The 19,016-nt window shown below is 41.9% G+C and overlaps 1 protein-coding gene across 6 annotated transcripts in view; it reads left to right on the top strand.

Moving 5' to 3' along the window:
- The window catches only part of PIP4K2A (phosphatidylinositol-5-phosphate 4-kinase type 2 alpha), a 184,562-nt gene that overhangs the window by 154,680 nt on the left and 10,866 nt on the right, over positions 1-19,016 (top strand). For all 6 annotated transcript variants that reach the window (XR_002336109.1, XR_002336110.1, XR_002336111.1 and 3 more), the window contains 1 exon segment: positions 15,885-15,998. Coding sequence is in view for 3 of the 6 variants with exons in the window: in XM_013980257.2 (XP_013835711.1) it covers positions 15,885-15,998 (114 nt within the window). In the remaining 3 variants the exon portion in view is untranslated.

Genomic DNA, 19,016 nt, shown 5'->3' on the forward strand with positions numbered 1-19,016 from the left:
ATAATGGGCTACAAAAAGCCTCCTGGTCAATTCTTAGGACTTGTGAATTGCAGTAGCAATTAAGCGACCGTCACCATCTGACATTTTACCTATTATTGACTGAAGGTTCAAGAAAATTCATCGTTAATAGTCTCACATCCAAAAATGCTTTCCTAAACCAGTTTCAGCATTTCTTCTGTGATCTTTCAGTTGTAACCAGTTGTCATTAATACCTACCTCCACTTGGTTCTTTGGGTGGAATTAAAGGCAAGGTAATCGAGATGGCAGGCTCAGGGAGTAGGGTACAAAAACAGCAGTGCATCCTTCTGGAACTCTTTCTTTGCTGTCCATTAAAGAGTGCTTCCTTTTCTGTTGTCAGTGGGTGATTAAAGGGAGACTGTCAAGGATTTTAGGCCCTAAAGTCAGCTAGTGCTTTTTAACCTTCTGCAAAAGGTCTTCTCTCTCCAGATGGAAGTGAATCACTTCCCTTAGCAGCCAGTCTTAGGCACACCTGTCCCGGCGCCCAGAGTGCAGGGGGAAGTTCCAATTGGGGCAGAAGCAGGGCCATCTGCCTCCTGGCCCAGAGATGTCTCACAAATGGGGGTTTGGAGGGGAAAGGCACCCAACGGAGCCTTAGCAAATCCCGAGTCTCAGCCCCTGCTCTGGCATCAGTGGAAGTCTGGGGAGAAGTCATTCCGCTTTGTCCTCATTTGCAAAATTAAAGGATTTCATTGTATGCTTGAGGCTCATGCTTTAAGGTTTGCAGGAGTCTCTTGTTGCAGATGAAGCTTTCCCTCCTGCAGAGGTGAACTTCGGCAGGTTTAACAGTCGCTAAAATCCTGTCTGTTCTAGGTATGGGTTAAGATGACTGCTGTTATTAATGGAAAAAATGTTCCGAGCTGTTAAATCCCTCTGCAGATGTCTCAGCAAAGCCTTAAGAACCCTGTAATGTAAATAATGAGGGTTATTCTGGGAAGTGGGATTTTCTAAGTTTGGAATTTGGTCGGAGTGGCATGTGAGAGAGATGACATCTCCCAGATGACAGCACTAGAGTGCTCAGGCCAGTCAGGCTCCTGGTGGTGTAGAAACCCTCACTTTGCCGGAGTCAACTCGACTCAGATTATCCCAGGCACACGTGGAGCAGTGCTATTAGAGATGGCAGTTTTTTTAAGCTGATAGGTATTCACTTGGCTCCAGAAAGAGTTGGAATGGAGACGCAACCTCTAAAACACAGTATGTGCCTTGTATTTAAGCCAACCCGCTGCAGGTGTACAGTTATTAAAACAGATAGGATGTTTACCAGATTCGTCTAAAACCGGAAACTACGGGATTTAGCAAACTTTTTGCATTTTCAGACTTCGACATTTCTTAAATTATCCCCATCGACATCCGTGCCACAGGCTCTTCCAGTCAGATGGATGTGAAATCTATGTGTAGGGCTCACACATAAACTAACTGTCATGTTACAGCTGGTGGTGGTGTCTCTCAAAGGGCCATTCTGTGAAGTCTGAGAGTATTAGAAAAGGAGTAACTTTCACTTTCTTCAATATAAGCTTTTAGGGGAAATAAATAACCAACAGCTGGGGTCCACCAGCCCTAGCGGTTCTACACTGTAGAATTAGGAAACGGCTTCTTGAGTTTTGTGCTTCTTAGTTGCAGCGCTGTTTGTGCAAGTATGCCGAGGGATATTCTCTTTCTACATTTACACATAGACACAGAGGTTCAAAGTAAAAAATACGACTTCCCTGTCCAGATGCTGGTCACAAATGTAAACATTCTCATCGTGGAAATTACTAGTTATTAATGATGTGTTGGACCACGTCCCAAGCTGTGAACTTGTACAGACATTCCACTTTTGTTAGATTGTTATATGTACTTTTTGTGAGAAAACACCTGTTATCTTTGATACGTCTGTCTGAACTTTACCCATATTCACTAATTTGGCCTTTCATGTATCAAATTTGTGGCTTGGATGTTTTGAGATGCAGAACTGATTTTATTATAAAATCTTTAACATCTCTTCTTACCCTAAAATTGATACCACACATGTGATGCTAATCAAATCATCTTTATCCGCGCTCTAGTGTAAGGGTTACCTAAGAAATCTCTCCCTTACAGAAATGTTTCTGGGGTCTATCTTCAGCCCCTCTGACTCAGATTTTTATGAAGTTATTTTGGAAAGCTCTGGTCAAAGGAGGCTTATTATTATTTTTTTTTTTTGCAAGTTTATTTTCATTTAGGTGAGCTTGGAATAACAAATCAGGAACATAAGCAGACTCCTAACATGAGGCAATAATTAGGACATTTTTTTTATGTTGTATATGCAGCTCTGAGTGTCATAATATGGTCCATCAAAGGGATACCAGGCAGCAATCTTTGACATCAAGGCTTACAATTCAGCTTTTTAAAAACAGGTTGCCAAATGAGCACATTGAACAAAAATTCATTTCCTTCTAAAATACAAGTCCTTTCGTCACAGAGTGCTACACTGTGTCTTATTATCCTATGCTGTGAAAACTTCTGGTGCCAGAATCCTGACTGCATTAAACACTCAATGCGACAGGTCATTCCATCTTCCTGTTAAGGTTTCTATCCAGGCAGAAATTAAAACATGGCGCTGTATTATATAAATTTTGGCTCTGTGCATTTTAAGTACATGTATTTTTTATTTTCCTGTCAGTGGCAATTTAATAGAATCTCTGTATAGCTTAGCTGTAGAATGATGATAAAAATCCAGTACATTTAGTTTGAATTCTTTATTTGAAGTTTAACCATAAATAGATTTTAGATATTTGTGATTTTAAAATATGTTATCCAATTGATTTTTAATCACACTAAAAATAAGAGTTCTCTATAATTTCTAGCTTTGCTAACTCTTAACACGTCTAGCATTACTTCATGCAGATGACAGCAATCACACACCAAGTCACAAAACCCAGTGAAACAGTTATGTTACAATCAGGTTACTTTCTGTTTGAAAACGAATAACTTAAATCCTTTTGGGACGCATCTTTTGGGGTTTTGTTTTCAGAAAATGTGCAGGATTTTTAGTAATTTAAAATTTTAAAGTGCTATAAAGTGCTAAATATCCCTGTACCAGAAGGGAGGTTCTGGAGCCCCCACTGTGGCGCAGTGGAACCAGGTTCAATCCCCAGCCCAGCAGCAGCTGCGGCTCAGATCTGATCCTTGGCTTGGGAGCTCCATATGCCATGGGGTGGTCAAAAATGGAAAGAAAAAAAAAAAAAAAAAAAAAAAAAAAAAGGAGAAAAAGGAAGGTTCTAATGCCTGGCTTTTTAAAATCTCTTTTCTGCTCCTGCAGTGGGAAGCAGCAGGGCTCTGTGCTTCCTTTGCTCTCCCAGGTCCTGTCGTTTCTCTCTGGCCACCGCCTTCACACCTGGGGCTTTGCTAAGCTGGCCACAGAGGCACAGTTCTGAAACGAAAGCTCTAGACTTTGTAGCTCTTAGTTCTGAATTTTTTCCTCTTTTAAAAATCTCAAACCCCTGGCCAGGTCTGTCCTTAGAGATCATTTATAGCTTTCATTGAACCCTAGGGAATAAGTATATTCAGATGCATCTTACATTAGAATTCTGCCTGCATGCTGCTCATCTTTAAGCTCAGACGCGGTTCTGTGTGTTCAACTCTCCCGCCCATTCGTGTTTTAGTTACACATAAAGCATCTTTGACCAAGACTGATACTGTTAATAGTGTGCTTCTTACTGTTGAAGAATATGGACTTGCTGAACTAGAGCTTCTAATGCTGTGCTTTAATAAAAGAAACCAAAAACTCTTCGTCCAATAGTATAGTTACAAAAATGAGGGCAGGGCATGTTTATAATGAAAGTTTTCTTCTACAGCTCATAGCAAGTGAAATGTTCCCAAGGAGCTTATTACTCTCTAGTTTTCATTGTTTTTCTGAGATTTCAATTAGTGAATTTCCACGTTAGGTCAGCAAAATTACACTCATTAAATTACCCACGGTTATCATCTACTCACTGAGGAAAAACTAAACCCATGAAAAATTAAGATACAAGCATATTTGTCTTTGGCCATATACATAAAAAAGTATTACTTAAATTCCATATTAACAAATATGAAATACAGATACTTTGTTACTCTAAAAATTTAACTTACCCAATTTTTATTATAAAGCAGTGTTTTTTTCTCATTTGGGTTTCAGTGAGGTTTTCTAGCTAGGGAGAGCTTTGGCGGTGACCAGAGGTCTTTTGGGCCAAGAGACTTCACAGAAAAGGTTTGGAAAGCAGCCAAGGCAGGGGCTTACGCCATTGTCACCTGTAATGCACCTTATCTGGCAGTGACATGAAATAACCTTACACTTGTGTATGCTGGCGGGGGTGGGGGGGCGGTTGCAATCAGCAAAAGCATCTTGAAAACTTAGGCAGTATGTAGAGAAGCCGCATGAGACACTGGTGCCTGATTAAACTTGAAAACACAGACAGTTTTAAGCATGGCTTAGATGACTGAGAGCCCCAATTTAACGAGCCTATTTGTTTTAAAAAGTCAGGAAGGATAGAAGACGAGGGGCAAGTCTATATTCTTCAATAGTAGGAAGTACCATGTGACCGTATCGGTAATGGTCAAAAATGACCGATGTGCAGCTGAGATGCGTGCTTCTGTAGTGAGTTCTCATTGTCGAAAACTTTGTTTCCTGTCATTTCATTCACGTGCTAACCTTACTGGATAGGTATTACTGATTTTCCACTATGTAGCTGAAGAACCTGAGGCTTGGACAGATTGAGCAGCGGGTTCGCAACATCCCAGCTATTCTCAGTGTTAAATATGCCAATTAAAAAACAAAATCTCGTTCTGGATTAGTGATGAACTTTTCTCAGTATACACACCATACTTGAGAACATGACCAGCAAACAACAAAAACATTTAGATGTAACTCTCCACATGGCAAGCGTGGCCCTAAGCTGCTTAGGTATATGAACTTGTGGAGTCCTCACAGCGGTGCTGGGTGCCAGTCCCCTTTTAAAGATGGCCAAGACACAGAAAGGTTAAGTAACCTGCTCCAAGTTACACAGTAACTGGGGGAGCTAAGAAACAACCCAGGTGGCCTGAATCCAGTCTCTGTCGCACCGAATCTGATTGGGGTCTGGCATCACCCGGCAGGAGTGCCAAGGAAAGATACTTTGCTGACTTTATCTGCACAACAGAAGCAGGAAAGCTGGCTTGCAGGGTGACTGGTGTCCCTGTGCTTATGCCTTTAGCCGCGTTGGTACGTTTACATGCCACATTAGTGGAGATGACTGCCACTGGAGTCCAGCCCACCCCGGTAGAACTGCTTCCTTAGACTTGGGCTGTGCCAGCCTTGGTGCTGAGTTTGGTGGTCCACAGCCTCACTTCCCCTGCCAAGGCCTGGGCGCCCGTGTGAGTCCCAGGGAGGGCGATGTAGGAAGAAAAGCCCTTCCCATGCCTCGTTCCCCCTTGGCGCTGCCTCCCAGCAAGTACCATGTGAGGTGATGCAATTCCTCATCACACTTGGAGGCTCTCAGTCTACTTGCAACTGGCCAGGAGAACTTAATTCAGAGTGAGTAAATAAAGCTTAAGCTATGACCACTTCGGAAAGTTGGCTGACTGCCGGCCTCCAAGTCCCCAGTTCAAAAGTGTTTCCGAGCTGATGTCTTTCAGAAAGAATCTGACTAGGAACCATGAGGCTGCGGGTTCGATCCCTGGCCTCACTCGGTGAGTTAAGGATCAGCATTTCCGTGAGCTGTGGTGTAGGTCACAGAGGCGGCTCGGATCTGGCGTTGCTGTGGCTGTGGCGAAGGCCAGCAGCTGTAGCTCTGATTGGACTTCTAGCCTGGGAACCTCCATGTGCCGCAGGTATGGCCCTAAAAAAACGAAAAAGAAAAAAAAAAGAACCAGACCCAGTGACTTCAAGGCTTTCAAAACTCCCCTAAGTGTAGATAATCCAGTGTTGCAAAGCGAAGGGTGGGATCTGCTGCTGCCCACAATTACTCTGCACTGCTCTGCAGACCACCTTTGTGTGGGTAGTGTTAGATCTAGAGTTTATTATGCTCATTAATTCATAGCGAAATAGCTTCCCTCAAAACAAATGGTGTCTTTCTCTTTTCTTTTTAGGGCCGTGCTTGTGGCATATGGAAGTTCTTGGGTGGGTGGAGGATTAGACCCTCAGGATTCAGATCCTCAAAGTCCTGGTGTTGCCAAGCACCCTGCCATCCCGCTGACACAAGCAAGGGGGCAGAGGCAGGGGTTGGTGCTGTTTATGGACCAGTGTGGGGTTCCCCTCACAGCTGCCCTAAGGGTCCGCCTACACCTCTTGAGCCTTTCAATAAGCCCTTAAGTCTTTTAACCAATCTGGTTGCCCTTTTTTGAACTTGATCCAATCTAAATACATCCCTACTGCCTGTGAAATTCACAAGCCTAGTAATGTAGTACAGAGTGTCCGGAGTTTTATGAGGTAGGATTATACTCTCCCTGTCACAGGAGGTAATTCTGCTGGGGTGCCTCTGAAATTGCATTCATCTTCATTAATGCGACAGGTATCACCAGCATGGATTGGGTGACATTCACAGCCACCTTGCCTGTAGCCTGCCATCCCTGCTTTCAGGTTTCTCCTGCTCACACATAAACAAAAATCTCTCTCCCCTTCTTTATTTAGACATAGAAAAACGAGCTGCAGAGTTTAGGCTGATCTTAATCTTTAATGCCCCCACCCACCACACCACACTCCCCTAGACAGATGTCAGCTTGTCATTTGGAGAGTCACTGGCCTTCATTTCCTGTGTGTGTGTGTGTGTGTGTGTGTGTGTGTGTGTGTGTGTGTGTGGATCTGGCTTCAGGAGCAGGAGGCAGAGGAATAAGATGTGGCATTCAACTTCTCCCTAACACATCACAAATACATCAAAAACCCCATCTGCATGTAGAACGATTTGTACTGAATGCTGGCAAAAGACCTTAAACCTCCAAAAAGGGCAAGAAAACCCTCCACATAACCAGGCAGAACAAAAGAAAGAAAGAAATCAGGACAGGACTAGCCCTCCTGAGAGGGAGCTGTGAAAGAGGAAAGGAACCCACACCCTGGGAAGCCACCTGGCCAACAGGGAGATCAGCCAAACTGGAGGGACCTCAAAGCCTCAGAGAATAACTACGGCAGCTGGACTGAGGAGGGCAAAGCAGAGAGCGAGCCACGCAGACCACTGGTACCACCTTCCGGGACACCACAGCCTGAGATGTCTGGAAGGTGGCTGGGGCACTGAGATGCAGGCTCTGGAGGTCAGTTCTAGGAAGAGGCCCAGGGTTGGCTGAGTGGAGATAGCCTGAGGGGCTAGGGAGCAGTGTGCCACAGCCAAGGAACCTGGGAGGAGGTTTGGGCCCACAGGTGAAGCAAGGAGCCATTGTTGGGGAGGGGCAGGAGGAGGAGGGGAGGACTGCCATGAAAATGTCTTTCTCTGTGCAAGTGCAGACTCTCAGAGAGCGGGCTGTGGGTGATGCGGTGCCTCCTGCATGGGCTAAGCACAACGGGGTGTCTCTTGTGCAGTCTATAGGCAGCAGGGGCAAACTCAGTCATCTCAGATTCCAGAGGTGGGCACAGCCCGCCACCATGAGGGATCCATGAACAGGTACTACCTACAGCCCCAGTCACCTCAGAAGTCAGCACAGAGGACACAGGTGCAACCAAGCTCCACCTGTTGTTGCTGTCACTCCCCTGGGAATGCACACACTCTGCTGCTGCCACTGCCAAACAATCCAGTGTTGCCTACACCTGCCTGAGGGTCACCGCCACTTCCCAGGGCCCTCCAACTAGGAGAGGCCTGTACTGCCTTCCCATGGGTCCTTGCCACTGCCAAGGGCCCAGCAACCAAGCACTGGCTACTAGCCCTGCCCATTGACTCCATTTCCCTGGAAGCATGTGCAGCACCCTATCAAGGGGATAAGAGCCTACTCACACTGAGGAAAGAGACCCTCATGCCAAAAATAAATGGTAAGCCCTCACAAAATACTCAGGGGCACTCTTGCATATAAACAGCCCTCCAAGACTACAATGGTGGTTTTCTCTTAAACTCACAAAATAAGAAAAAATATATGTAAAATGGAGAAGCTCAGGAACCATTCCCAGATAAAAGAACAAGAGAATTCCTCTGAAGGAGCAAACAATGAAATAGATCTCTACAGTCTGACAGATACTGAGTTCACAAAAGGAGACAGTGAAAATACTGAAGGAATTAAGAGCAGATATGCTGATTACTTTAGAAATGAACTAGAAAATATAAGGAAGAGCCAGAAAAATTAGAAAATTCATTGCAGAGACACAAGCTGAGTTAAAGGCACTGGAGAGCAGAATGATGCAGAGGAACAAATTAGTGACCTGGAAGATAGAATAATGGGAATCTCCCAGTCAGGACAGCAGACAGAAAACCAAATGAAAAAATATGAAAGCAATATGAGAGACCTATGGAATAAAATAAAGTGGGCCAACCTACACTTAGTAGGGATTACAGAAGGAGAATTTAAAAAAGGGGATTGAAAATATATTTGAAGAAATTGTGGCTGAAAACTTTCCAAATCTAAAGGAAACAGGTATTAAGATACAGGAAACACAGAGGGCCCCAAACAAGTTGAACCCAAACAGGCCCACACCAAGACAAAAGCTAGAGAGGATTCTAAAGGCAGCAAGAGAAAAACAAAGTGTTAATTATAAGGGAACCCCCATAAGGCTGTCAGCTGATTTCTCTAGAGAAACACTACAGGCCAGAAGGGAGTGGCAAGAAATATTCAAAGTTCTAAAAGGGAAAATTTTCAGCCTAGAACACTCTACCCAGTAAGAATATCGTTTAAAATAGAAAGAGAAATAAAGAATTTCTCCAAAAAAACAAACACTGAAAGAGTACAGCAGTACCAAACCCATTCTAAAAGAAATACTGAAAAGGCTCCTCTTAATAAAGAAGAAATCGGATGGAGGAAATCACAATTGGAATATAATCACTTAAATAAACCACTATACAGATCTAAAGGGGGGGAAAACTATTGTAAAACCAACGATAAACACAAGGAATAGCAAAAGGATAAACATGAAGATGTTAAAAAAGGACATCAGAATCATAAAATGTGGGGAAGAAAGGTAAGAAAATCTAGACTTTTTTTTAAGAATGTGTTTGAAGCTATGTGACTATCGGCTAAAGCAAGCAGATATAAGAAGGGGTTAACATACTTGAAAAACACAGCAACAGAAATCAAAACCAAACAAGACAGTCACAAAAACAAAAGAAGAGGACACAAGCATAAAATAAAAGGAAAACATCCAAGCAAAAAAAGAGGAAAAAAGGAGAAACATAGAATCAACTGGAAGACAGGGTTTAAAATGGCAATGAATAGGTATTTATCAATAATTGCTTTAAATGTCAATGGACTAAATGCTCCAGTCAAAAGACATACTGACAGACTGGATAAAAAAACAAAAGCCTACAATATGCTGCCTACAAAAGACTCACCTTAGGGCAAAGAACACATATAAATTGCAAGTAAGGGGATGGAAAAAGATAATGAGAACTGAAAAGACAGGAAAGCAGGAGTTGCAATACTCATATCAGACAAATAGACTTTTTTTTTTTTTTTTTTTGTCTTTTTGCCATTTCTTGGGCCACTCCCTCGGCATATGGAGGTTCCCAGGCTAGGGGTCCAATCAGAGCTGTAGTCGCCGGCCTATGCCAGAGCCACAGCAACGCGGGATCCGAGCCGCATCTGCAACCTACACCACGGCTCACAGCAACGCTGGATCGTTAACTCACTGAGCAAGGGCAGGGACCGAACCCGCAACCTCATGGTTCCTAGTCAGATTCGTTAACCACTGAGCCACAATGGGAACTCCAGACAAACAGACTTTTTAAAATAAAGGCCATAAAGACAAAGAAGGATACTACTTAATGATAAAAGGATCAGTTCAAGAAGAGGATATTATAGTCATCAATATATATGTCCCTAGTATAGGAGCATACAGACACATACAACAAATACTAACAGACATAAAATAAAAGGAGAAATTGATGGGAATACAATAATAGTAGGAGACTTTTCATATCAATGGACCGATCCTCTAGACTGAAAATCATTAAGGCAACAGGAATCCTTAATGATGCAATAGAAAAGTTAGACTTAAATTGATATATTAAGGACATTACATCCAAAAAAATCAGACTTTACATTCTTTTCAAGTGCACATGGGACATTCTCAAGGACTGACCACATACTGGGGCACAAAACTAATCTCAACAAATTTAAGAGCATATTTCAAGTATCCTCTCTGACCACAATGACATGAAACTAGAAATCAACCACAGGAAAAGAAATGAGAAAAAACAGCACATGGTGACTATACAACTAAAAAAACAATGGGTCAATGAGAAAATCAAAAGGGAAATTAAAAAATACCTCAAGACAAATGACAATGAAAACACAACTATTCAAAATCTGTGGTATGCTGCAAAAGCAGTTTGTAGAGGGAAGTTACAGTGATACAGGCCTTCCTCAAAAAAGAAGAAAAATCTCGAATCGACAACTTAACCCAGCACCTAAAAGAATTAGAAAATTAGTAACAAATAAAACCTAAAGTCAGCAGAAGGAAGGAAATCATAAAGATCAGAGAGGAAATCAATAAAATAGAGCTTCAAAAGACGATTAAAAAAAAAAATCAGTAAAACCAAGAGCTGTTTCTTTGAAAGGGTGAACAAAATTGACAAACCTCTGACCAGACTTGCCAAGAAGAGGAGAGAAAGAACTCAAACAAAATAAATGAAAAAAGGAGACGTCTCAATGGATACTGCAAAAATACAAAAAAACTTAAGCATACTATAAACAGTCATATGTCAACAAATTTGGCAGCCTGGAAGAAATGGACAACTTTCTAGAGACATACAGCCTGCCAAAACTAAATCAAGAAGAAATAGATTGAACAGACCAATCACTAGAAATGAAATTAAGTATGTAATAAAAATACTCCCTACACAGAAGTCCAGGACCAGATGGCTTTACAGGCAAACTCTACCAAACATACAAAGAAGAACTATACCAGTACATCCTGCATAAACTTTTCTTAAGGGTTGAAGAAGGAATAATCCTAAAGACGTTCTATGAAGCCAACATCACCCCAATACCAAAACTAGACAGATACTACCAAAAAAAGAAAATTAAAGGCCCAAATCTTTGATCAATATAGATGAAAAGATTCTTAACAAAATTTTAGCCAACTGAATCCAGCAACACATAAAAAAGATCATATGCACACCCAAGTGGGACTCATCCCAAGTTCAAAGGATGGTTCAACATGTGCAAATCAGTGACACACACCACATCAATAAATGTCAAAAACCACGCGATCATTTCAATAGATGCAGAAAAAGGAGTTCCTCTCGTGGAACAGTGGTTAATGAATCCGACTAGGAACCATGAGGTTGCGGGTTAACGATCCGGTGTTGCCGTGAGTTGTGGTGTAGGTTGCAGATGCGGCTTGGATCCCACGTTGCTGTGGCTCTGGCGTAGGCTGGTGGCTACAGCTCCGATTCGACCCCTAGCCTGGGAACCTCCATGTGCCATGGGAGCGGCCCAAGAAATAGATTAAAAAAAAAAAAAGTCAATAGATGCAGAAAAAGCATTTGACAAAATCCAATATCCAGTCGTGATAAAAAATCTTACCAAAGTGGGTATAGAGGGATCATACCTTAACATAATCAAAACCATTTATGACAAACCCACTGCCAATATAATACTCAATGGAGAAAAGCTGAAAGCCTTCCCACTGAAATCTGGAGTAAGACAAGGATGTCCACTCCCACCACTTTTAATCAACATAGTATGGGAAGTCCTAGCCCACAGCAATCAGACAAACAGAAGAAATAAAAGGTATCCAAATTGGAAGAGAAGAGGTAACACTGTCACTCTACAGATAACATGATATATACACAGAAAACCCAAAGGACTCCACACAAAAACGACAACTGATCAATGAATTCAGCAAGATAGCTGGATACAAGATGAACATTTAGAAATCAGTTGCGTTTCTGTAGACTAACAATGAAATATTAGAAAAGGAATATAAAAATATAGTATCTTTTAAAATCGCACCCCCCAAAATTAAATACCTATAAGACGTTAATTAAGGAAATTAAAGAAGATTCAAAGAAATGGAAAGATACTCCGTGCTCCTGAATTGGAAGAATTAATATCATTAAAATGGCCATACTACCCAAAGCAAACTACAGATTCAATGTGATCGCTATCAAATTATCCATGACATTTTTCACAGAACCACAACAAACAACCCCAAAATTTATATGGAATCATAAAAGACCCAGAATTGCCAAAGCAATCCTGAGGAACAAAAACCAAGCAGGAGGCATACCTCTCCCAGACTTCGGACAATAGTACAAAACTACAGTCATCAAAACAGTGTGGTACTGGTACACAGACATACAACTTAACAGAACAGAATAGAGAACCCAGAAATAAACCCAGCACCTATGGTTAATTAATCTTTGACCAAGGAGGCAAGAATATAAAATGGGAAAAAGACAGTCTCTTCAGGAAGTGGTCCTGGGAAAACTGGACAGCTGCATGTAAATCAGTGAAACCAGAACACACCCTCACACCATGCACAAAAATAAACTCAAAATGGCTTAAAGACTTAAACATAAGACAAGACACCATAAAACTCCTAGAAGAGAACATTGTTGGCAAAACATTCTCTGACATCAACCATATAAATGTTTTCTTAGGTCAGTCTCCCAAAGCAATAGAAATAAAAATAAGCCAGTGGGACCTAATCAAACTTAAAGGCTTTTGACAGTAAAGGAAACCATTTAAAAAAAAAGAGAAAGAAAAGACAACGTATGGAATGGGAGCAAATAGTTTCAACAGATGCAACCGACAAGGACTTAATCTCCAAAATATACAAACAACTCTTACAACTACGAGGAAAAAAACCAAAACAACCCAATTGAAAAATAGGCAGAAGACATTAACAGATATTTTTCCAAAGAAGGCATATGGATGGACAACAGGTACATGGAAAAATGCTCAACATCACTGGTTATTAGAGAAATGCAAATTGAAACTACAGAGATACCACCCCACACCAGTCAGAATGGCCATCATTAGTAGGTCTACAAATAACAAATACTGGAGAGGGTGTGGAGAAAAAGAAACCCTCCTATGCTGCTGGTGAGAATGTAAATTGGTACAATCACTATGGAAAACAGTATGGAGGTACCTCAGAAAACTAAATATAGAACTACCATATAGGAGTTCCCATCATGGCTCAGCGGAAATGACTGACTAGTATCTATGAGGACACAGGTTCGATCCCTGGCCTCACTCAGTGGATTAAGGATCTGGAGTTGCTGTGAGCTGTGGTGTATGTCGAAGACACAGCTTGGATCCCATATTGCTGTGGCTGTGGTGTAGGCCAGCAGCTATAGCTCTGATTTAACCCCTAGCCTGGGAACCTCTATATGCCGTGAGTGCAGTCCTAAAAAAGACGAAAAAACAAAAAAAAACCTGCCAGTGATCCAGCAATCCCATTCCTGGGCATATATCTGGACAAAATTTTCAATGAAAAAGATACATGCCCCCGCCCACCCCGTGTTCACAGCAGCACTATGCACAATAGCCAAGACATGGAAACAACCTAAATGTTCATTGCCAAGTGAACGGATTAAGATGATGTGGTACATATACACAATGGAATATATATCAACTGGTGGGTCACTGCCATACAGCAGAAATTGACAGAACATTGTAAATCAACTATAATTTAAAAAGAAAGAGACGAAGGATCTGGCTTCAGCCCTTTCTAAAGCACCCAGTTTGGTATCTTTGGCAATGCTTAGCTTCTCACTGCCCTCCAAGACCCTTGCATTTCATTCACTGTGAAATTTCATCGTGTTCCAGTTCCAAAAGAACACGTAGGGTCTAGGTGATTGACTCAAACATTTCCCATTAACATGCTGTCTTCACATTCAGGGTTTTCTTTCACAGTTTACACTTTTCAATGATTGATGACAAATTCAGGGAGTTGGTCTACCAGGCCCCTTAATTTTTGTGAAGGACGGCACTGCATTTCATTTCCTTAGACTCTGATTCAGCATAAAAGTACTTGAAAGTAGATCAGTCTCCCCTCAAAGAACAGTACGAAACTGTGTGCTTTACAAACTCGCACTGCCCTGTTTTCTTACTCTGCAGGATTAGATTCCTTTAGGATACAAAGGATGACCTGTTTACATTTTCCTTCCTATACTTGACAGGCATTCAGTAACTGCTTATCGAATGAAATCTTTAGTTTTCTAACTTGCTATACTTGCTTTGTTAAGGATAACTGTTTTGGCAGTAGTTGTATCAAATTCAAAAACAAACCACAAAACTGCAAATTTTCTGTAAGTTACAATGAGCAGCAAAGCTACTCATTTAGGATTGAGTATACCTGTTTGTACAGCTAGATGCGAGTGTGTACTTTATAGAACAGGAAGAAAAAGCTCAGGCATTTGAAAGGCGCTCAGTAGATGTTCTCAGTGAGTTCTTTTATCTGAATAAGGAGGGTGGCAGTGTGAAGACCAGAAAGGAGCATGTGTTCTTTCCTCGGATTATTTCCCCATCTAGCTCGCACTTGTGGAAGGGAGGCTTTCGTGAGTGTACTCAGAAAAGCAATATACTGAGTTCCTTTCAACTGAGAAGAAATAAGCAGGAGTGGTTATAACTCCCAGAATGCAGGTTGCACTTCAAAGTTAAATAGAATAATCCACACTATTTTATGAAACTGACGCGAAGCCTACTGTGCTAAGGCACTAATCCAACCCTATTTTATTTTCCTTTTGCCTTTTCTAGGGCTGTTCCCTCAGCATATGGAGGTTCCCAGGCTCGTAGGCAGATTGGAGCTGTAGATGCCGGCCTACGCCACAGCCACAGCCACGTGGGATCTGAGCTTCATCTGTGACCTACACCACAGCTCACGGCAACGCCGGATCGTTAACCCACTGAGCAAGGGCAGGGACCAAACCCGCAACCTCATGGTTCCTAGTCGGATTCGTTAACCACTGCGCCACGACAGGAACTCCCACCCTATTTTAAAGCTATTTGCCTTTCTTGTCCTACATACTGCAGTACAAACCAATTTTTTTTTTTTTTTTTTTTTTTTTTTTGGCATATGACCCAATTTTGCTAGTCGCTCATTACTTTGTGTTGGCCAGTGTAAGTACAGTTTAGTTGCCAGTTCACTACCGTTTTATTTTAAAGGGTAAGACCTCTCATCTTAATATGCTTCATGCTAAAAGACATTTTCCTTTGCTGCTGTCCAGGTGAAGACCACTTCCTTCTTGGAGTGGTGTGCAGGAAGGTTTCAAAGGGCAGACTTCTAGCTGCACATTCTCCTGACTCAGAGATGAGATATGATTACGGATGGTGCTTTCCTGAGCAAGATGACGTGTTATTTGTAACCTGAGTACAGCAAAGGCTACCCCAAAAGAGTGTGTGTGATGGGGGCGGGGGGCAGTTGGGTTGTATCTGCAGTAAAATCGAGGGTTCCTGATAAAGAATTCCAAGAATACGAATGCTATACTCAGAAGACTTCTTGTTAGAAAATGAATCTAAGAAAGCAGTCAGGTTCATTCCTATGAAAACCGTGAAATCTTTATCACAGAAGCCTCATGATATGGAGTATGTCGGACCCTCCATTCCTAGTGGGAATGCTTCCAGCGGTCATAGCTCACTAGTGCCCCCTTGCGGCCCTCAGGCTACCTCACATGTTGCCTTGGGTAAGGCCCCTGCAGTGAACAGGGCAACCTCAGCTTCCCAGGGGGTGGAAATGTAACCTCCAGGATTGGAAGCTGTACATGACTTTCAAGATTTTAGTCAAGTTTCTTTCTCATTCTTTTCAGGCCAAAGAACTGCCAACTTTAAAGGATAATGATTTCATTAACGAGGGTCAGAAGATTTATATTGATGACAACAACAAAAAGGTATTCCTGGAAAAACTGAAGAAGGATGTTGAGGTAAGGAAAAAGAATCAATATAAAGGACGGCCCCATTATATGAATGTCAACACTGTTGGGTTTTTAGGAGCTTTTAAAACCATCTATCCTGCAACCAAGGCAAAAATGGATATATCGTACATTATTGAAGGCAGATAAAAACAGGTGTATCTCATATGTGATCTGCTTGAAAGAGAAGTGCCAATTCGGCAGGTCTCTCCCCAGAGGGCAGACAACGGCCCGCACGTGCATCGCCTCCCTCAGGTTTACATCTTCTCTGTTGGGGGGCAAGGAGGGGGGTAGCCTTTGCGTGGCTGGAGTCCATTCAGACTGACTGCCCACAGCAGCTAGGCTTGGGGTGGATGGGAAAGGACTGCATTCTGTCAGAGAGCAGAGCATGTGCGCAACAAATCTGTATCGACTGCCTGAAGGTGGGTTTTCTCCATCTGAACTGCATCTCAGTGTTAGAAAACCCAGTCGTAGTCACTGAACGCTGTTTCTACCAGCCTTTCTGAGGCTAGTGCCCCTGGGCCCATCAGGACAGCCTTGCACATCATGGGAACAGCACAAAGGCAGTTAGGGACACCAGGGTCATGGGGGATGTTGTGAGAAATAAAACACTCTGGAAATGCACCTTTAGTCTATAACGGAGCTCTCTTTGTAAACATTAGGAATTAAAAATATACCTTTCCCTATCTTATTTATTGTAAAGGCATTGCAGTTCTCCCTTTGAACTTCCTTTTATATAATTCTTCTAGAAATAAGGCCAGGCAAAGTTATTTTCTTGAAGTTTGTTAGGTTACAAAACCATGCAAAGAGAGCTCTTAGTTACCAAACCACGCTTTTCTTAACTGTTGCTTTTGTGTGTTTTAACTTGGAAGTACAGTTCCCCACATACCAGTACAGAGCTGCCCCTTAGGGAGGCTTTGTGGAAAGATGCTTTCTCAAGTCATTCAAAACTAAATGACTTGAGCCAGAGAAGGAGTGTCCTGCATTAGATTGTATCCCCCATGGGGACAGAAGCCGTATTATAACTTCCTTTTTCATCTTCTCACATCTTTCATTGCAAGACACTCAGACTGACCAAATTAGTTCACAATTATTTTTAGGTTATAAGATTTTTTTTTTTTTTTTTTTACAATTTAACCTATATGATAAACAGGCTTCAGTTAGAACCTAAATATGGTTATTTGCAAAGAATACAAGTTTCTTTTTTTAAAAGTAGTTTTTCTCCATTTTCTCATTAATAAGCATTTATTTTTCCTCAGTTGTCAGTTGTTTTTATTAAAATGAATAATGAGTTAAGTATTTCCCTTTTTACTTGAGGGTCAACTTGATCTGATGATAACTTAGCGCCATAGGTAGACATACTCTTTGGGAATTTTATTTACTATTCTGCAAGTCTTTGATTTGGAGCATAATTTGTTTTAGCAATTATAAATAGCCCTTAGGGTTATCTGATCTACTAGAAAAATGGTTTTCATCTTTTTTCTGTTGGCTGTATATCACTGTGATATTTCAACTCCAAAAATAATGTAACTGAAGCTGTTCAAATTTACAGTTGAATTACATAAGGATTCTCTTCGCCCTTTCATTGTCTCTAATAATGCCGTTGATTAGAGGATTTGGATAATTTTAATCCCATCCATGGCTCTCACACTTAAGCTGTTGTGTTGAAATGGAGACAGGGCATAAAGCGTTCTTTCATGAAAAAAAAAAAAAACTCTGAATGGTTGATAAGTGTCCTTAGTTTTGAGATTCATGCAGAAGCATTACTAAATTTTTAAGCAGGTAATTATGGTGAAGTAGCCTGACATCTGATCTTGATAATGAGACTAGAATGTAATCTAGTTTTTCCATCAGTTTTATGCTTTCCAATTTAGCTGGCTAGCCTGTTTAAGCACAGGTTGGTGTTGGTTTTGTTTTTTGTGAGGAAGGGAGTGGTTACTTAATGCTTTCAGTAAAAGATGACTTTATTACAGATGAGTATTTTTGTAGGAAAATAATCTAACTGCTTTTTTCCTGCAGTTGAAATCCTGTTCTCTTCATATGCTACGGAAAAGCACTTTATTTCTGACAGCTTTACACATGAGTATCTAGGAGCCCTTTTCTTCAAAAGAAAGCACTTCGGAGAGTGAAAAGTCACTTGTGTCCTCCCATCTCTCATTGACTCACACTGGGATCTAGGTGTCACCCGGGTGCAAAACGGCACTTTCCCAGGGCCCAGAGCCTCGTGGCTGTGAGGGGAGGGAGTGGTGGGGGTAGCGGGATGTGGGCGCCCAAGTCCTTCCGCTGCAGTCATTCCTCCTCATTCTTCTCACTCCTTGGGAGTGAGTGCTGCTGGCCCAGTTTATGGGTGAGAAAACTGAGCCTAGAGGCGCTAATTTACTCAAGGACAAGCAGCTGCTAAATTCAGCCTGGGATTTGAGCCCAAACTGCTCCTAAACTGCTGATCGACTTTCGTGAAGGTGACACAGATGTGGGGGAGATCGAAGGTGACGCGCTCCGGCAAAGCGCTCCAAGAGATGACGGCTTTTAACAAGACAGAAAATGCAATCTTAAATAGGGCCGCTCGCAACCTTCCTCCTATGTCACAGTGTTGGGAGGTGGTAATTCAGTAGGTGGTAATTGTGTTCAAGTTAGCGAATAAAGTGAATTCCAAGCTGTTGGTGAAGGAGCGTTTGTTAACAGCTCTTTAGCCACAGGTTTTATGACTTTGTTCATGGCAAGGCTCCTAAAGATCTTGAGGAAGATACCAGCTCAGATTTGGCCATTGTGAGGAATTAATGAGGAGGGAATCCGATTCGATGGGATATCCCGAGGGGAAAAGAGGTGGATTGAGGTCTGGCAGATAATTAAGAACTTGGAAAGCAGGAGACCTGAAGATTTAAAAATCTTCATGCGTTGAAATCTTATGTACTTAGATAATTTGCGTTCGAAGCTTAAAGGGATGAAGAGAAAGCAGCAAATGTGTTTTAAGTTCCCAGTGTTAGCTGGAGGCAAACCTCCAGGGAGTCCTGGACCCCTTTTCTCTTTCCT

Source organism: Sus scrofa, chromosome 10 (genome assembly GCF_000003025.6).
Source record: "Sus scrofa isolate TJ Tabasco breed Duroc chromosome 10, Sscrofa11.1, whole genome shotgun sequence".
Taxonomy (NCBI): Eukaryota; Metazoa; Chordata; class Mammalia; order Artiodactyla; family Suidae; genus Sus; species Sus scrofa.